This window comes from Vombatus ursinus, unplaced genomic scaffold (assembly GCF_900497805.2).
Source record: "Vombatus ursinus unplaced genomic scaffold, bare-nosed wombat genome assembly UNPS02006779.1, whole genome shotgun sequence".
Lineage (NCBI taxonomy): Eukaryota > Metazoa > Chordata > Mammalia > Diprotodontia > Vombatidae > Vombatus > Vombatus ursinus.
Genome location: NW_020946557.1, coordinates 21,784,006 through 21,802,926, shown reverse-complemented (window position 1 = coordinate 21,802,926; position 18,921 = coordinate 21,784,006). Strand labels below are relative to the sequence as shown.

The 18,921-nt window shown below is 36.8% G+C and overlaps 1 protein-coding gene and 1 long non-coding RNA gene across 3 annotated transcripts in view; one reads left to right on the top strand and one right to left on the bottom strand.

Moving 5' to 3' along the window:
- The window catches only part of LAMA2 (laminin subunit alpha 2), a 793,905-nt gene that overhangs the window by 106,873 nt on the left and 668,111 nt on the right, over positions 1–18,921 (bottom strand). For both annotated transcript variants that reach the window (XM_027848591.1, XM_027848592.1), the window contains exon 41: positions 2,370–2,472. In XM_027848591.1, coding sequence (XP_027704392.1) covers positions 2,370–2,472 — 103 coding nt within the window. The remainder of the gene's footprint in view (positions 1–2,369; positions 2,473–18,921) is intronic.
- LOC114033155 overlaps positions 1–18,921 on the top strand; it is a 166,101-nt gene that overhangs the window by 67,785 nt on the left and 79,395 nt on the right. The gene's annotated exons all lie outside the window — the stretch shown is intronic.

The window sequence follows — 18,921 nt, the reverse complement described above, 5'->3', positions numbered from 1 at the left end:
TTTGATTGCTTTGTGGTAGGTGTTGCTATTGCCTGGTGGGTGATTCTGTAATTTAATATCGTGTCGATCAATATTGGAATAGGTCGGATTAATTCAGTGCTCAGATGCTGAATAAAGCTGAACTGTGAATGAGTTGATACTGAAATATGTTAAATTGATTTTGATTTGGTGTATGAACATTAATATCTTCATCATGGATTATATTTGCAATGTACACTTAGTATTACACTGAAGTCTCTCTAGTTGATGAGATCAGAAATTAAAGGCTAGAAAAGACCTCAGAGATCATCTGGTCAAGTCCCATCTGAGATGAGGAAACTGAAAGCAAAGGCAGGTTAAGAGATGTGCACAGTCACACAAATTAGTAAACTTTCATTAACATTTGCAAAATTAATTATATTAAAGAAGTCAAGGACTTGTGGTTCACATTTCTATGTGATGCTATTTCAGTTTGTCTTAAACTTCAGTTTAACCTTCAAGTGTTGTTTCCATCTCATTATAAATAAGTTGTGGGTTTAAAGAGGTAGTTGTAGACATTTCAACTTCATATACTTTGGAAAAGTTATATATTGGGAGAGTTCAAATATTAAAAAATAGTAAAGTACTTTGTATTGAAAAATTACATGATCTTTAATTTTTCTCTGAAATGCACTGGGAAGCTTTGGTCACTTAGGAAAATACATTGGCATAATATATATTTTTAGGCTGACATTCTCTAGGGTTGCATCTGTTTGGACCAGATGTATGCCTTATGTACAGTCCAGGCTGAGTTTGGATTTTCAGCGTGGAATTGGAATGAGGCATTCTCTCATTTTTATAGGAGTGAACTCCTAAGGGTAATAAAGTTTTCTTAAGGCAATTCAATAGATATTTCATAGGGTTAAGATTAAAGACATAGATACAATGGACTCCAACTCACACTTCACAATTCAGCAGATACTCATCACTTCTTGCCTCTCTAAATTGTTTGTCCATAGCTGCCAGTTACATTGTACTGCTTTTGAGTCTGGCCAGTACTTTGGGGTGGCCGCAGAGAGAAATGCTTGAAGGACATTCTACAAACTGTTCTGCTACCTTGCAATTTAGAATCAATAAGATTTAATATTTTATCTAGATGCACTACATTTCGAACCAGGCTCCTCCGATGTGCTATTCTTATCAGAGTAACTCCATTTCATGTTATACTTATATGTGAGCCTGAGGCTTTTTCATCATTAGTCTTGCTGGCTTCCCATGTGTCCCTATGTGTTCTCTGACCTGTTTAGCGTCAAACTAAAACGTTCACCCAGGTTAAGAACCAATGAAACAACAGAGACATTCTATCAGACTTGATGTTTATCAAAAACAAACAGTGGTCTCATTTAAATCTTAGACAGCTTATAATTATCAATGATGAATAGCAACTATGATGTATGGCTATGAAAAAACACAACTGTGTTTTTAGATATTTAAACAAGCCAATAAACAAATTTGGAAAATAAATATGTAATATTCCACAAATAAGTGTTTAGGAAAACAGAACTAATACAAAATACCAAAAGAAAGGTAGATGTGACACCATTCAGTGGTTTTATACTCTTAAATTCAATCTGAATCAAAAGAATTGCTCCTTGAATAAGAAAAAAAGTAGTTTGAAAATAAAAAAAAAATTTCCCAAAATTCTGAAAGCCTCTTTGGAAAATGTGCCACAGTAACAATGCTGAAAGTTTCAGATAGGCAATTATACCCCACCTGCCAAAATGTCTCATCCAAATGTAATTGGCGTGGTCCTTTTTCATTTTCATCTTTTAAGATAAAGCATAATATTGATTCCCACTGTTAAAAACTTATACTACCTCATTTGAAAATAGGCAAAGTGACTCTTCAGAGCTTATGCTTATAAAGAATTATGGGTTGTCTCTCATATGATACAAGCAAAAATGCATAATGATGCTTTATGACACGTAAAGTATTTAGAGGTCTGGGGAGGAAAGTTGCTTTAGGTAAGAGATCAAAGAATTGCTACGTAACTAAACAGATATCAAAGGAACTTCTAAAAATATTCCTGTTCTTAAATAGATGACGATGGAGAAATAGGATGGTGTCATGGATAGTAAACCAAGCTCAGAGTTTCAAGTCCCACCTTTGAACACATACTGGCTATGTGACCCTGAGAAAGTTACATAATCTCTTGGTGTCCTAAAAGCAACTTACTAAGACTAGACATTGCAGAGTACATACAAATCTACATTGTTGGGGCAATTTTCTCACTGGTAGTTCTTAATACTAATGTAATAACAGGTCCAGTCTGAAAATATAAATGAGGAGAAGTTCTTTCACCAAATGTAACCACAGTTCAACTTTATATGATAAATGGGTGTCATGCTTACCTTTAACATCATTTGCTAGCCTCTTAGCTTCATTTAGAACTCTGAAGCTCTTCTGAAGAGAACCCTTGGCATCATCCTTTAATGAACCCTGGGGACCAGATGCCTATAGACAAAAGAAAGAATATCGTGTACCTAAAAATATTCAGTTTCCTTTGGTATAAGCTGAACGGTTTGTCATTATAAAAATAGAGTATCTAGGTTAAATCATGGAAATATCGAGTAATAGTCAATAAGTTCCTAATTTTCTTCCATTACTCCTATAAGATGGAATGAACAAAAATGTTATTGCTTTATGAATTTAATGCATTTTATAAGACCATTGTACAGATAATAATCCAATTAAATAGATAAAGCAATTTATCAGTAAATTAGGAACAAAGAATAGAAATGACTTTAATAACCTTAATATGCTTTTCTCATCCCAATTATCTTAATTTTCTGCAAAACTAAAATAATAGTACAATGCCAGTTGCATCCCAGAGAGGAAGCAGAGATAGCAACAAATATTCTCAGCATAGCTAGTACCAGCCTAGGATAATGGTTGATTAAGACCATTCATGGGATCTATCTATATGATAGGTAAAGGCACACAGTTGTGTGGGAAAGACACAGCATTTGTAAGTATAGTTAGCAACTGCTAATTACCCACCCTTAATTCACTATGGTGATTGAATCCTGTTTGGCATGGTGGTTAAATTGGATCCTAAGTGTATTTGTGAACCTGGAGTTTTGCGGAGTGAATGAATAATGAGATGTGCAAGAGATGGCATGCTATGGGTCATCCGACGCCATGTGGAATGGAGGGAAGGAAGGAAGGAAGGTGTCTAAGTTTGGGCTGTTAGAGCAGATACTAGTCACTGAGAGAGGCCATTAGGTGGTACAGTGGACAGAGTACTTGATCTGGAATTAGATAGACTTGAGTTCAAATCTTGCCTTAGACACTAACAAGTTGTCTGACCTCAGGAAAATCACAGCCTCTCTCAGTCTTAGTTTCCTTAACTGGAAAATGAGAATAAGGTGTCCTGGGATCATTGTGATGACCAATTAAGGTAACATGCTAAGTGTTTTGCAAACCTTAAAAGTGGTATATAAATGCTTGCTATAATGATGATGATGATGGTGGTGCTGGTGATGAAGGGTGTCCTGGTACTTACCTTCATGGCCAATTTCCTGCTAGGGGCATAGGGAACAGGGTTCTAAGCAGTTGTATGCTAGTAAATATTCAACAATTGGTTATTCAGAGAAAAATGTATACAGGATATACTTATAATATTTTTCCCATCATTTTAAGTTTAGAGTGCCAGGAGTGGGGAACCTGTGGCCTTGAGGCTACATGTAGCATTCTAGTTCCTTGGGTGCAGCCTCTTGACTAAGTCCAAGTTTTATAGAACAAATCTTTTTATTAACGGGATTTGTTCTGTGAAATTCGGATTCAGTCAAATGGCTGCACTTGGGCCCCAGAGGGCCACACGTGGCCTCAAGGCCACAGATTTCCTACCCCTGCTAGACAATAAACCAAAAAACAATTGAGTGCTGAATTGTAGCATTTGCTGATTTTTGAGGTGCAAATGCTTGCACTGAAAATCTAACAATTGGTTCTCTGGAAGTCAGCTTGAGCTATATATGGCACCTATGGCAAGTGTGTCTCTAATGTGACAGTATGAGTTGCGGAGAGAGCATACCAAGACCTGCCTCTAAACTAAGATATCAAGTTATAGGTTTTCTGATTTGTTCTGGTGCTGGCCAGAATCATTTCTCCAATATGAAGCTTTGGCTTATTCCTATGTTCTGTTAGACATTTTTCCTTTCTTCAGACATTGGGAAAAAAAAAAGGTTCTTCTTCTTCTCCTCCTCCTCCTCCTCCTGCTGTTGCTGCTGCTGCTACTGCTACTGCTTCGAATCAATCGAGCAACTAGCTGGAGCTGTGAATAGAATGCTGAGCCTGAAATCAGGGAGACGAGTTCAAATCTGGCTTCAGACACTTACTAGCTATATGACCCTGGGCAAGTCACTTAACACTGTTTACCTCAGTTTCCTCATTTGTAAAATGAGTTAGAGAAGGAAATGGCAAACCACTTCAGTACTTTCGTCAAGAAAATCTCAAATGGGGTCACAAAGAGTAGGACATGACGGAAAGTGACTGAACAACAACAACAAAAGTGAATCAGTAATTACAAAACTAAAACTGCTTTGTGATGATAACTTTGAATTGAACCACAAAGGTCTAGTTACACAGATTCTATTTTTAAACCAAAATTAGATAAAAGTGACGCAAAGATAATTGGGGAGATAACCAAAGACGAGCTTTGAAACCTGCATGACCACAAATTTTCAAGCTGATTCTTCCTGGACATTTGTTCTGCAAGATGTAAACAAATAGTCCTTCATGCATACATTTTAAATTACAATAATTTCTAATTTGTAGAAATGTTCCAGAATTCTAAACCCACATTGTTCAAGTTCTAAATCCAAAAGGAGAAGCAATATAGTGTTGTGGATAGAGAGCTGGTCTTGGAAGCTGGAGAGACCTACCTCTGACATATCCTGGCTAAATTAACAAATTTCTTCATCATCTAATCTCTCAGGACTCCCGGGAAATTCTCTAAGATTATACATGATAGGGAAGTTGCTGATCTACATTTGTTGAGGGAGTTTACACAACTTAGTTCCTTTAACCAATGAAATCATGGATCTGGACCCAAAACAAAACAATAAATGAATTGAACTTGGGTCATCCCAGATGTAGCATTGTACTGAAAAGATTCCTGCAGTCACCATCAGGTTCTATCAATCTCATCCTTTGCATCTTAAGTCAGAACAGGTTGCAGGATTAAGCACTTTTGTAGTTAAATTCTACATTAAAATGCAGAAGACAAACACATTTAAATCAATTAATCCCATATAAGTTCAGGAACTGTGGGACTCATCAAGCAATTTTATGAAATTGATTAAAGAGTGCATCAGAAGTGCCTTTATTGAAGAAAGGGCAGCTATGTGGTACAGTGGATAGAGTGCCAGGCCTGGAGTCGGGAAGTCCTGAGTTCAAATGTGGTCTTAGACACTTACTAGTCACGTGACCCTGGGCAAGTCATTTAACCTCTGTTTGCGTTAGTTTCCTTTTCTATAAAATGATCTGGAGAAGGAAATGGCAAACCACTTCAGTATCTTTGCTGAGAAAACCCCTAGAAGGGGTCACAGAGTTGGACACAACTGAAAGGACTAAACAACAGAACAACAACATAATGGAGAAAAAACAAGTAACAATATAGAAAAGCACCATAGTGTGCAAGAAAGAGCACTGGACTTTGAGTCCAAAGAACTGGATTTGAATCCTGCCTCTGATGCTGTGCTACCTATAGCACAGTTAGGTGGATAGAGGACTGGATTTGGAATAAGGAATACTTGAATTCAAGTTGGACCTTAGACACTTGTTAGTTATGTGAACCAGGGCAAGATATGTAACCTCTGTCTGCCTCAATTTCCTCAACTGTAAAATGGGAATAAAAATAAAACCCAACTCCCAAGATGGTTGTGATGATCAAATGGGATAGTTGTAAAGTGTTTAGTATAATCCCTGACACATAGTGAGTGCTTAATAAATGATTATTTTTTTCCTTTCTCCCTCCCTCTTTTTCTTCCTTCCTTCCTTCCTTCCTTCCTTCCTTCCTTCCTTCCTTCCTTCCTTCCTTCCTTCCTTCCTTCCTTCCTTCTTTCCTTCTTTTTTTCTCCCTTTCTTCTTGGAGGATGAGAGAAATTCATATTGGAGCAGGCACTTGAGCTGAGAACCTTGAACGGACCTAGGGATTCTGTGAAGCAGAGGTGAGAAAGGTCAGCATTCTAGGCATGGGGGATAGCCTGGGCAAAGGCATGGAAGTGGGAGATAGTATGGGAAAATGTAAGTATGTCTGTTTGACTGAAACACAGAGTGCAGAAGAGGGATTAATATGAAATCACCAGTCATCACATATGGCAGGCAAGAATCCTAACACTGAATCACCCATGTGAAATGTAGATACAGCTTAAGTCTGGAGGTCGAGATGGAATTGGTAATTTTCAGTAGTCCTCCCATGGAGCCTCAAGGGAGAGTGGGAGTACTTCTCCTCTGTCCATTATTCCTATCAGTGCTGTGAGGCCATGAACGCAAGTTCCTTCTTCACACTAATTCTCTTCCACAAGGCAAATTTTCAAAGACTGTTATCATAATCCCTATCCCAAGTATTCGCCCTCTGCTCAAGGTTATTTTTAGTTCCTTAGACTGATCCTCATATGATAAAATCTCAAATGGGATATTTATAGGTGAATTCCTCTAGGCCCTAACTCATAACCTAGTTATTACTAGTCAACACATAGTTCTAACAAGCTTATTGATGTGTTTTCCCTAACAGGTGAGTAGTAATAAATTAAAAATGATTGTGGGGATGGGTAAACTAGTAGATGTTTGTTCACTGATAGCAGCAGGGAGAGTTCACAGCCTGATCGTAAGTCAAGAGACAACTCTCCCCCCACCCCCCCAAAAAAAAGAATATACACAAGAACTAGAAAATACAATGACATGAGGTCATTTAATGTAGGGGCAAAAAGCTTCCCACATTTTAATGACCCTAAAGGCAAGTTCTTTAGTCTGGGTTTGTGGAATATTCTCACAAAGCGCAATAACTGATTTGTATAATTATGTCCTGAGTCATCAAAAATGTTAAATTATACTCCATATGACTGTTTAAGACTGTAAGTTGCAGAGCAATCTGCATCGATAGGAAAAATTTTCCTCATTAAGTGTTCCCTAGTCTGATGAAATTACAGATTTCTACCCATCAACAAAAGGGGAAAAAGCCCCTGTTTAAGAAGCCTGAGAAACATGCAGTGCATTTGAGAGAGTTCCATCACAAACTGCTGAAATGAGATAAGTTCTGATGTTGGAAGCAATAAGCTTCAGTTATACGGCAAATGTGCTTAGATTGAATATTTCATTTATTCCCTTGCTCTTCTGGATAAATGAAGCATTATCAGTTAAGCAAGCAAGCAAGTATACAACAATTATTTCTTATGATCCAGGAACTGTGCTATGTACTAGGTACACAAACACCAAAATGAAACAGTCCTGCCCATAAGGGGTTTGCATTTTACTGAGCACTCTCAACTGAGTATATAACAGATCCTGATTCTTGTTCCATTCATCAAATTATCAAAAGTTTCACTTAAAATTGGACATTTTTCTATTCTAGCCCTTTGAGTGGGCTGAATCAATTATCCTGGGAATGATGGCTGGATCATCCTCTCTGCTGGTCCTTTCATCTTAAAATAGTTGAAAATTATATTATTCCTTTGAATTCTTCCAGGAAATAAATTAATGAGGCCTTAATGCTTCAAGAAGGGCACTGCCATTTTGAGTAAAAAGATCAACCATAATATAAGTGTTGGTGACATGTATCTTCTAAGTTTAGAGAGTAAACCTATGATAACTAACTGATGTTAGTTGAACGAAGCTGTTTCAATCTATTAGAATTTTAAGTTTCCTTTTTAGCACTACTTGATGTCATTGAAGCATATCACTAATCTCAGGACTAGTAAAGAAGCATTTAGGAGTATTTTTTCCTAGTTAATTATAGTTCATACATATTCATAAATAGAGTATCAAAGTCTGTGGGCAATGTTTATGGCATATGTGTCATATAAATTAAGCTACTGGTGCTGGGATATAATTTTTTCAACAATTTTTAGCAGCTTTATCAGAAGGCTGTGTTGTAATGGGAACACTCAGTAACAAGAACTTTAGGATTTTTTTTCTTGGACATTTGGGGTAGTAATTGATAGAAAAAATGTAGATTCTATCATGGGGAAAGAAGTGGGAAAGGATGACTAATCTATTACTACTATTCTATATTATAATAATTTTTTGTGTTATGTATGTAGTTATATGTGTACATGTTGTCTCCCTCATTAAATTTTAAGATCTTTGAGTCCTGGGATTGTTTCACTTTTGTCTTTGTATCACCAGTTATTAGCACAATGCCTGGTAAGTGTTGAATAAATGCTTTTTGATTGATTGATTAATATAAGCAAGTACTAATGTTCTCCTAAGCTATCTATCAGTCCAGCAAACCCTTTTAGATTTTTAATCAAAAAGCATCTTTATCATCATCGGGTGCTAGAAATAGTGTTAGATTTGTAGTCAGGGACTTTAGGTTCTAATCCTGGCTATAATATGTGTGACTTTGGGTAATCTGCTTTACTTCTTTAGGTTTCATTTTCTTCATCTGTAAAATGAAGTAGGTGGATGAGATGATCTTGAAGATCTCCTTTAGTTTTCAATATATGATCCCTTGATGATCATTAGTGTTATTATTTTGGGGATACTGGCTCTGACTATATTGTTTTTAATTTTATTTCTGAATATTCCCTTAGAAATTTCTTTCCTAGGAAAAGTGTTCATTATTAGAGATCATCATTAATATTCACAGAAAGTATGGGTTCTAAGAAGATGCAGGATGGTATTTTCTAAGAAAGACGAGCAATTTAAAAATCATTGACATGGTCTCTGACCTGCTTCATTTATGCTCTGTTCAGCAAATGACTTATTCTAGAAAACAAGTCTGGCATATTTCCACTATGGTTAATGTGCCAAGAGAATATGCAATTTAGATGATTTCATATTTAAATTCTTCTATATAAAGAAAACTGTTCAAGTATATAGAAGAACACGCACACATACATATGCGAGTGATTATCTGCTCTGTTTCTATCAAGGACAGTTCAGAGGAAATTGACTTAAATTTTGGCAGGAAGTAGCAAAGCTGAAAGTTAGGAAAAATCTTTAAACAATAAGAACTTTTTGACTGAGTTGTGAAAAAATGGGATGCATTTGTCCAACGAGATGGTGGAGTAGCCTTCTCTGGATGTTTTAAAGGATATAATTTCTGTGATGATATTGGCTAGCAATTATCTCTTAATTAGTACGTATGATGATCTTTTTCTTAGTCTCCATCCTTTTGACTTTGTGTTGGCTTTTGTCATTTCTGACCACACGTATTTCCCATGAGTACTTTCTCATCCCTTGGTTTCTGTGAGACTACTCTTTCCTAGTTCTCTTCGTGCATGTTTGATTGATTCTTCTCAGTCTTCTCAGATTTACCATCATCTTTCTCCTGCCCCCTATACCCAATCAGTCAATCATGATTGTTCATCCTACCCAAAAATTTCTTCCATCCATTCCCCTCTCTCCATGCACATAGCAACTAACGTAGACTAATGCAGGAGATTCCTAACTGGTCTTCCCACTTCCAGTCTTCACACTCGAAAATTCAACCTCCACAGGCCCGCCAAATAATTTTCCAATGGGAGATGTCTAACAGTTACTCCTCTGTTTAAAACCAACCAAACAAACAAACCCAGAACCTGACAACCCTTTAGTGAATTTATATTGTCTCTAGAATAAAATAAGACTTCTCAGCTTAGCATTTAAAGCCTGTCTCTAGATTCCTTTTTCCTAGGCTTATTTTACATTACTCCTCTTCTTGTTGTCTATGTAGATTTTCTCTCAAAATCAGCACTGAAACTCTGCCCCTCTCAAAAACAATCTTTGCTCAAGCTGTCCCATCCATCTCACTTTTGCCTGATAGAATCTTTAGTTTCAAGGCTTAACTCAGGCTCTAAGATGCAAAGCCTTTCCTGGTTCCTTTCTTTGTTAGTCATCCCTCCTTTCTCAGATTTTCTTATACTTATCTATTTACACATTATATCCCCAGGGAAACACAAGGTTTTCAAAGACAAAAACTAAAGGTTGGTTTTCTTTTTTTCTTTTATCTTTGGGGATGAATTGGAAAAGTACCAAGTATCTGTTTTTAAAGTGTTCTGATGGATTATGTATACATAAAAAGGAGCATTTAAAAGGAAAAGATAACTCCCTAAGAAACTCCTCCTTTTCAGATCTTCTTAGTTGCTAGTCTTTCCACCTTTCTGAAATTATCTTATACTTACACATTGTATCCACCCAAAAATGTAAGCTCCATGAAGGCAAGGATTGTTCTATTTCCACCATATACATTTTTGTTGAATTGAATTGAATTGGAAAAGTGCTACGTGCTTGTTTAAAAAGTGATGTGTGTTTTAAAAATAAAAAAAAACAGATGTTTAGAAGAAAAGAATAACACTCTAAGAAACTATACTTGAAAGCAGTAACCTCTAGAATGGAAGGGAGAGTAAGGTTTGTAGAATGAAATGAGCAGAACCAAGAGAACATTGTATACAGTAACAGCAATATTGTTTTAAGGACAACTTTGAGCAACTAAAATAATTTTGACTATTATAAATACTAAAATTAGCTACAAAGGATCTATGAAGGAAGACGCTATCTGCATCCACAGAAAGAACTGATAAATAGAAGTGTGTATAGAATAATTTTACATATATACATGTTTGTGTCTAATGGTAGCCATGGGTGGGGGGAAGGGAAGAAAAAAAAAGGAAAAACTTTAACATATACACACACACACACACACACACATATTTAAAAGGAATAGCATGTACATAATAGATTTGCAGTTTCATGTGCAATCATCTTTTTTTTTTTCTGTGCTATGGAAATACTTGTTTCATTTCTTCAGTTCAGAACTAAATTTAAAAAAAGGACTCTTTCAAGGAAACTCAAGAGAAGAAGCAAGAAATCCCACACTTCTCTCATGTGTCATTCCTTTTGATATGTTAAGGAAACAAAGTAATTATGAACTAGTTGGTTTTTTTGTTTTGTTTTGTTTTGATCTTTGCTTCTGAGTGTTTAATTTGAGACAAAATCTTGAAGAAAAAAAGAAAAAGACCAGGAGAGATTCTGTTCTCTCAGCTGGAGGAGATTAGCCTTTTGATGGCTGGGGTAGATGTTAAAAGTGACAACCCTTCAGCTTCCCAGACACTGCCTCCAGCTCTCAGGAGTGAGCCAGACTGCCAAGACCAGCTCCCGCAGCAGTGCTAGAAGGCGGGGCAGCTGCAGACTAAGGTGGGATGCCAGAATCATTCCTAGGAATATAGATTTAGAGAGGGGACCTCTGAGGGCTTCTCGTGAAACCTCCTCTTTTGACGGATGAGAAGATTGAGGTCCAGGAGATTAAGTACAAGGTCGCTGAGAGTTTATTATTATTTAGAGTGCTGGCATAGTCCATTTAACATCATTAATTGTTTCTTGGAAACACACTAGTTGAAACAATATGACAAGTGGCAGACAGGTTCCATAAAGGTGAGGGTTTTACAATGTTAGGCCAGGCTTGACTAAATTAGATTAATTTTAGTAGTAGACAGGATTGTGAGCCCTACCAATAAGGAGCTTAAAATCTAATGGGATAAAACACATATACAGATAAATACAAAATAAGGCAGAGTATGATAAGTATAAAATAAGAAACTATGATAGTTAATTGGAGGGAGAGAACATTTCTGATGGAATATTTCATGAGTTGGGGGGTCATTTGTTTTGAAGTATAGGTAGCCTTTTATCAGGCAGAGATATAGGGGGCATTATGGGTGTAGGATATGGCATGGACAAAGGTACAGTATGTTCTTGGGGAATGGAAGTCTATTTGGAACAAAACTTTGATAACTAACCATGGTCCTCGGTTGATTTTTGGGAAAGTTGGAGCATCAGGGTTGTATAGTGGATAGGGGGATGAATTTGATGTCAAGCAGATCTGTGTTCCAATCCTGTCTCTGAAAACTAGCTGTGAAACCATGTGCAAGTTACCTGATCTCTCTGAAACTTAGAGGTTTTTTTTTCAACTTTAAAATGGAGACAATAATACCCATAATTTATGTCTTTGTGGGGTTGTGCTAATGTATATAAAGTACTTCACAAACTTTAATGAACTATAAAAACATTGGTTATTATAACTAAAGTCACTGGGTCTTGTCCAAATTGAAAGGGAGTTGGGGTGGAGGGTAAGGCTTACTTATAGAAAGGTGACTGTTACTGGAATGAAGTAAAATGTGTTATTAAGTATGTTAGGCACTCTTGAGTCTTTCATCACCTGAAGGAGGTCAAAAATCTGGACTGGCCAATCAGAAAAAAGATATTTTGGCTCACTCTGAGTTAACATACCAATAATCCTTTGCAATACCAAAGTTCTCCTGCTGTGTCAGCAACCTCAAGACTGGATTAAGCTGATCAGAAGTATTCTCCTGTTTATGACTGATAAAGAACAGGGGCCTTGAACTGGACACTGTCTTGGTTAATGGCATTCCTCTTGTTCTCTTTCTGTTTTATGGCCCTCTCTTGTTAAGACACTTTCTTGTTGTGACACTCTCTTGTTTTATGAATGCTCAGGGAGGTGGTATGTGGGAGAGATATTTTGGGGATAGAGTGGGCAGGTTTTCATGACAGTAGCTATGTATTGGATGAAGGAAGGAGTCAGGGACAACTTTCTGACTATATACATGGGGCACATCTAATGCAAACTTCAATTGACTTAAAAAAAAGGCTTAATATGCAACTGCTTCATGGGGACTCAAAATCTTAGTATTCTCTTCAGCAATTTAGGTCTGGCTTTTGAGTATTTGGTGTTGTATGCATTCCTCAGTGCTCAGATAAACTATTGAATTGCAGATGGCAGAGAAGCAATGGTTCACAGGTTTCAGAGGCAGATGCACTTGTCAAATCAATTATGATTTCAGATTATTTTTCCCTTTGGTTTCAGAACCTAGAGAATGAACATGGCACTAGTACAGAATTTTAATTTTGATGATTGGAGTAATTAATTAGGAAACAATAATTGTTGTTTGCGGGATTACTAAGCAGTTTACTTCAGGGACTAAAAGACAAGGCGTGGGTGAAATGCAAAGGGAGAAAGACAGAACTGGTATGAAATGCAGGAATTAGGCCTTGGCTGACACTCGTGTTTGCTCATTTGATTGCAATAAGCACTCAGATAATATTTACAAAGTCCTTTATAGACAAAATATGTTTAAAAAAAAAAAACTTCAATATGCTCCCTCTGCCATGCAGCTTACTCAATTTTAAAAAGTAAACAGTAAAGGAGATTGGCTGAAGAGTATATTGTATGAATTCATATCTAAACAAATATATTCTTAATAGTGCCTACTATAACCTACAGTTACCATACCCTGCAGATTTTCTGGTACAGTCTCAATTTCAAGAAAATAAAGTGTACTTTTAATGAGAATTTTCAAATGGAGTGTTCTATCAGGTAAGGCCTCAATGTTTGTTTTGGAAAATATCATACCTGTAATTATGCCCAATTTTAAACTGTACTATATAGCATTTTGACCAAGAGTAGGTGTTTTAGAAATGCTTTTTCATCTTAACATAAAAACTCAGAAAACAAAAAAGAAAAGGGAGACAAAAAATCATCACAATTTATCATTGTATTCTTCTTTAAAAGATCAAAAAAGCATCATTTAAGAAAAGGATTATGATTATGTAAAAATTCTCATTGTCATATGCTTATTTAATTAATAATAAATGATTAATAACTAAGCTTCCTGGGAAAATCAAGAGGGGAAGTCCTGGTCCTTGTCCTGAAGATCACAATTTTGGTATTTGTAACCCTATCACAGTGCCTGGTACATGGTAGGTGTTTAATAAATTCTTGCTGACGTATTACTACAGGGTAAAAATAAGCATCTATGAAAAAAACACTTTTGTGGAGCTTGATATGAGTGTAATAATTCTTGAGAGGAACAGAGAAGACAATGTAGGCTAGAATAGTTGGAGGAGGTTTCATATAGGAGGTGGGAACTAAGCTGGGTATTAAAGACTGGAGGGCAGCTAGGTGGCTCAGTGGATAAAGTGTTGGGCCTGAAATCAGGAAGACTCATCTTCTTGAGTTCAAATCTGGCCTCAGACTCTTACTAGCTGTGTGGCCCTGGGCAAGTCACTTAACCCTGTTTGCCTCAGTTTCTTCATCTATAAAATGAGCTGGAGAAGGAAATGGCAAACCACTCCAGTATCTTTGCCAAGAAAACCCATAATGGGGTCAAAAAGAGTCAGATATAACTGAAAACAATTGGGTAGGATCTCACACTGACCCTTAAGTCACATACTTTTCCCTTTTCCCAGTCTTAAAAAGCGAATTCTCTATTTTATTACTTTAGAGCTTTAGGCAGGACAGTGATTGAAGCACTGGACTTGGAGTCAGCAAAAACTGAGTTCAAATACTGCTTCATAGACTTACTGGCTCTGTGATCTCCATAAATCATTTAACATAATTTCCTATATATAAAATAGGAATAATAATAGCATCAATTTTTCAGGGCTATTGTGAGAACTACATGAGATAAAATATGTATTTTGCAAACCTTAGAGTGTTATATAAATATGACCTATTAAGTCAAGTCAACAAGCATTAAGCACTAACTAATATGTGCCAGGCACTGTGTTACCTGCTGGGGGACACCATGAAAGGCAAAAATGGCCCCTGACCTCAAGGAACTCACAATCTAATTATTTTTATTAATACAACTACCTATTTTTTTTTCCCTTTCCTCCAAATCCTCCTATTCAGAACCTTTACCAACGATGGTAAAGGTTTCTAAATCTTACCATATTAGGATCAATTGAAGGAAATGGAGATGTTTAATCTAGAGGAGGGGGGGAAAGGCTAGAGGGCAGTCTTTTATAACTGTCTTCAAATATTTTGAAGGGCTGTCACATGGAAGAATTGGACTTATTTTTCTTGGTTGCAGAAGGAAGAAATAGCAGCAATGGGTGGGAGCTAAAGCAGCTTGATTTAAAGAAACAAAAATAAAAAGGAATAAACCTTCCTAGCAATCAGAGCTATCTAAAAATGGGCTGACAAGGAGTAGGTTCCTTCTCACTAGAGAGGGTGTCAGGATATGATTGGATGACCACTGACTTGTTAGGTAGGCCACCCAAGTTGGATCAGATACTCTCTAAGGTCCCTCCTCACCCTCAGGTTCTGAGATTCTGTGCGTTACACTGCATACAACCTCCATGCCTTTTTGCTCTTTTCTCTAATTATTTAATTAATTATCATTCTTCTCACTCACATTTCCCCTTCAGTTTCATTTGTGGCTATATACCTGTATACATAAGTAGGGAGTCATGTGAATAAAGAAAAAAAAAGATACTCCTTTGGAAGTGTTATCTCAATTATCCTTTGGAGTCATTCTTGTTATTCATTTGCCTCTCCTGTGTTTTTTCCTATCTTATTTCTTTTTTCTCTCTCATATGATGTATTCTAATCTTTCCCCCTCTCTATATGGTAATTGGTTGCTTTATTGCCTGTCTAATCTATGTCTTCTTCTATCGCACTATAATTGCCTACATTGTTTCTTGACTACTGTACATCTCTGCCTTCTGATTCACTTAACACACGCTCTTCTTTGTCTGTGCCAGACTCAGAGGATTAGAGGCCTTTATTCATTGTTCAGCTTTTGAACATGATATCCCTAATTCCCCATACATTTGTGTTTATCTGTAGCTCTAATCACAATACCAACTTCTACATCATGGGATTTCAGTTTTACCTAGGTAATAGCTCTATTTTATTCTTATCAAGTACAATTTTTCAACATATATAACTACATGATGACATTAAAAGCAAAATTAAAAAAATAAAAAAGTGTAAATTGTATTTTTCTTGCATATGTATATTCCAATGGTCATTTTTATAAATCTACTAAACGCTGAGGAAATATTCTATCTACTTTGTGGTCCATTAAAAAAGAAATTGCTTCCTTTGGTATCTCCATTAACTTTATTCAGGTATTTAAATATTTTTCATCTGCAAAATGGGGATAATATAATTGTCTCTCCTTGGAAAGAAAAAAATAGTATAAACCAAGTTTTAATCAAGTGTTGATAATGTTTATTTCTTTCATTCATTTCAACAAATGCTTACTACTAGAGGCTGGTTCATGCAAGGCCTACATGGGTAGGCAAGATGCTTCTAAATTTTCTCTCTGTAATTTTTCATATTTCTTTTGGCTGTAGAATAGCTTTGGTGAGAGAAAGAGACAGACAGAGAGAGAGAAACAGACTCACCCACACACAAAGACAGAGACACAGAAACAGAGACAGAGAGACAGAAAGCCAGAGAGAGACAGATACACACAGAGAGATAAAGACAGAGAAAGAGATCAAGATACTCAGAGATGGAGAGACAGAATAGCCTTTTGTGCTAAGTAGCAAAATTAATTTTGGTTGATGATTGAATCAACTTCTCCTCTAGTTTTTAATGAACTTTTTCATTCATTTATTCATCCATTTAATTTAACATGATCTGTTTCAAAGCAGTAGAGGTAACTTGTGAGACTCTTGAGTCACTCCAAATGAAGCACTTTGTTGAAGAACTGGGACTGATAACGTTGATTACAGAATGTGATCAAAACACTTTTGTAATGGTTCTGTCAGTGAGCTTACTGACACAGCCAGATAGAGTACAGTTAGAACATCCATGCAGGATTCTGAAAGAACACTTGAAGTTTTTTTACTGAATTGTAAGCTCCCAACTAGATTTTAATTTCCTTCAGGGGATGGATTCTATCTCCTAGTTCCTCTGTATTCTGCCTCTCCCTATCCGTGCCCTCACCAATGCCTACCTAACACATGCTGAATACACAGTCAGTACTCAAGAAGTAATTGTGTTTTGTTTCATTTATGTGATACAGGGAACTTTTTGATCTCTTATGATGCTGTATGTACAAGTACCTGGAACAAAGTATTTAGAGCCTCTTTTTCTTGTGTGGGTTGGAATGAATGCTCATTACAGAGAAATGCTGCAGTATGTCTCAATTTGAAGCAATAGTATTTTGAAGAATGGCCAGTCAATCTTGTGCTACTAGCTGCAGTGACCAGAAGTTTCAAGTCCACACAAAACCAGGAGTCCATTTAGAGGCAAGAATTAATATCTCATTTTAGAATTTAAATAGCTAAGTAAGAAATTATATGTATAAAGAAACTTAGGGGGATGAAGTATTAGGCTAGTCATGAGATTCAGACTGGCATACAAGGCTTAAAACAGGTGACAGGGGTGGGGAACCTGTAGCCTCGAGCTCCTAAAGTTCTAAAGTTTGGATTAAGTCAAAGGGCCACACTTGAAGACCTAGAGGGCCATATATAGCCTCAAAGCCCCAGGTTCCCCACCCCTGGACTTAGGAAGATGTTTATAATGATGCATGTTGCAACTGTCCAATCACGTGAAGATCAATGAAAATGACAAAAAGTCAAGAGATTTTGGCTCATTCAAGCAAATGATTAACTGTTAGACTGATGGCCACAGAATTAACTTTAGAAAAAGAAAAAGACTTATCCCGAAAGAATGTTTGAACAGTGGGAAGTTTCTGCAGAGACTTCACTATACCATACAACACAGTGGTTATTTTAAACTTTTTCATGTCTTTCCTCAAACTTCCCATGAAACCTGAGCTGATGATCCTGTTTCATACTTGACGGGAAAAAAAAGAAAAACAACAGAGGCTACTCATTAAGAGCTTTCCCTTTTTCCCTGCTCTTCATCTTACATCAGTCTGAGGCATCTTTCTTTACTATTTTCCTTTATCCTTGTCTCAAATGAAGAACTGGCCCTTCTCTTTGCTAAGACCAATCTACATGCACCATAGGTCCCCTCTCCTCCTATTTTCTTCAGAAGTTACCTCACTATAATTGTGACTCTCTCTCTAATCTTCACTATCCACTCTACTGGCTGACTTCCTGCTACTTACAAACACACCTATATCTTTCTCATTCTTGAAAATCTCTCACTTGATCTGTTTATTCCTACTGGCTACCATTATAATATGTCTTCCCCTTAAACTTTGTTAAACTTGAGAAACTTACCTACAATAGGTTTGTTGCTGTTGGTTGGTTGTTTTAGTTGTATCCGATTCTGTATGACCCAATTTGGGGTTTTCTGACATCATCGTTCCACTTTCTTTCTGCTAATTTTGATTAGTGATATATCCCCTTATCTTTTTAACTATAGATTTCTTCAATCTATCCTCTACAGGGCTAATGAAGTCATTTTCCTTAAGTGCAGATCTGACTGCACTTAATACCCTAGTCAATACCCTAGTCCATAAGCTCCAATAATTAGGAGGCCTCCTAATTACTTCCACAGCAAAGATAACTTCTCTTGTCACTTGAAGCTTTTCGTAATTTATCGCCAATCTATCTCTCCAACCTTATCACTATCTGCAGTTCTGCTTGGTCTCAGTGCCCCTGGAGAAGATGTCACCAGACTAGATATCCCTTGGTGTCCTCCCCACCCCCATCAGCTTTCTTTTGTGTATTGTCTTCCCCTTTAGATTGAAAGCTCCCTGAGGGAAAGGGCTGTCTTTCTTTTTCTCATTTGTTTTCCCAGTGTTTAGCATAGTGCCTGAGATATACTAGACACTCTTAATCTCTCAGTTGCTCAATTCTCATCCTTTTTGACTTCTCTGAAGTCTTTGACACTATGGATCACCATCTTCTCTTGGCTACTCTCTCTTCTCTATTTGTATATGTGTGTGTGGAGAGGGAGGGGGAGAGAGAGAGAGAGAGAGAGAGAGAGAGAGAGAGAGAGAGAGAGAGAGAGAGAGAGAGAGAGAGAGAGAG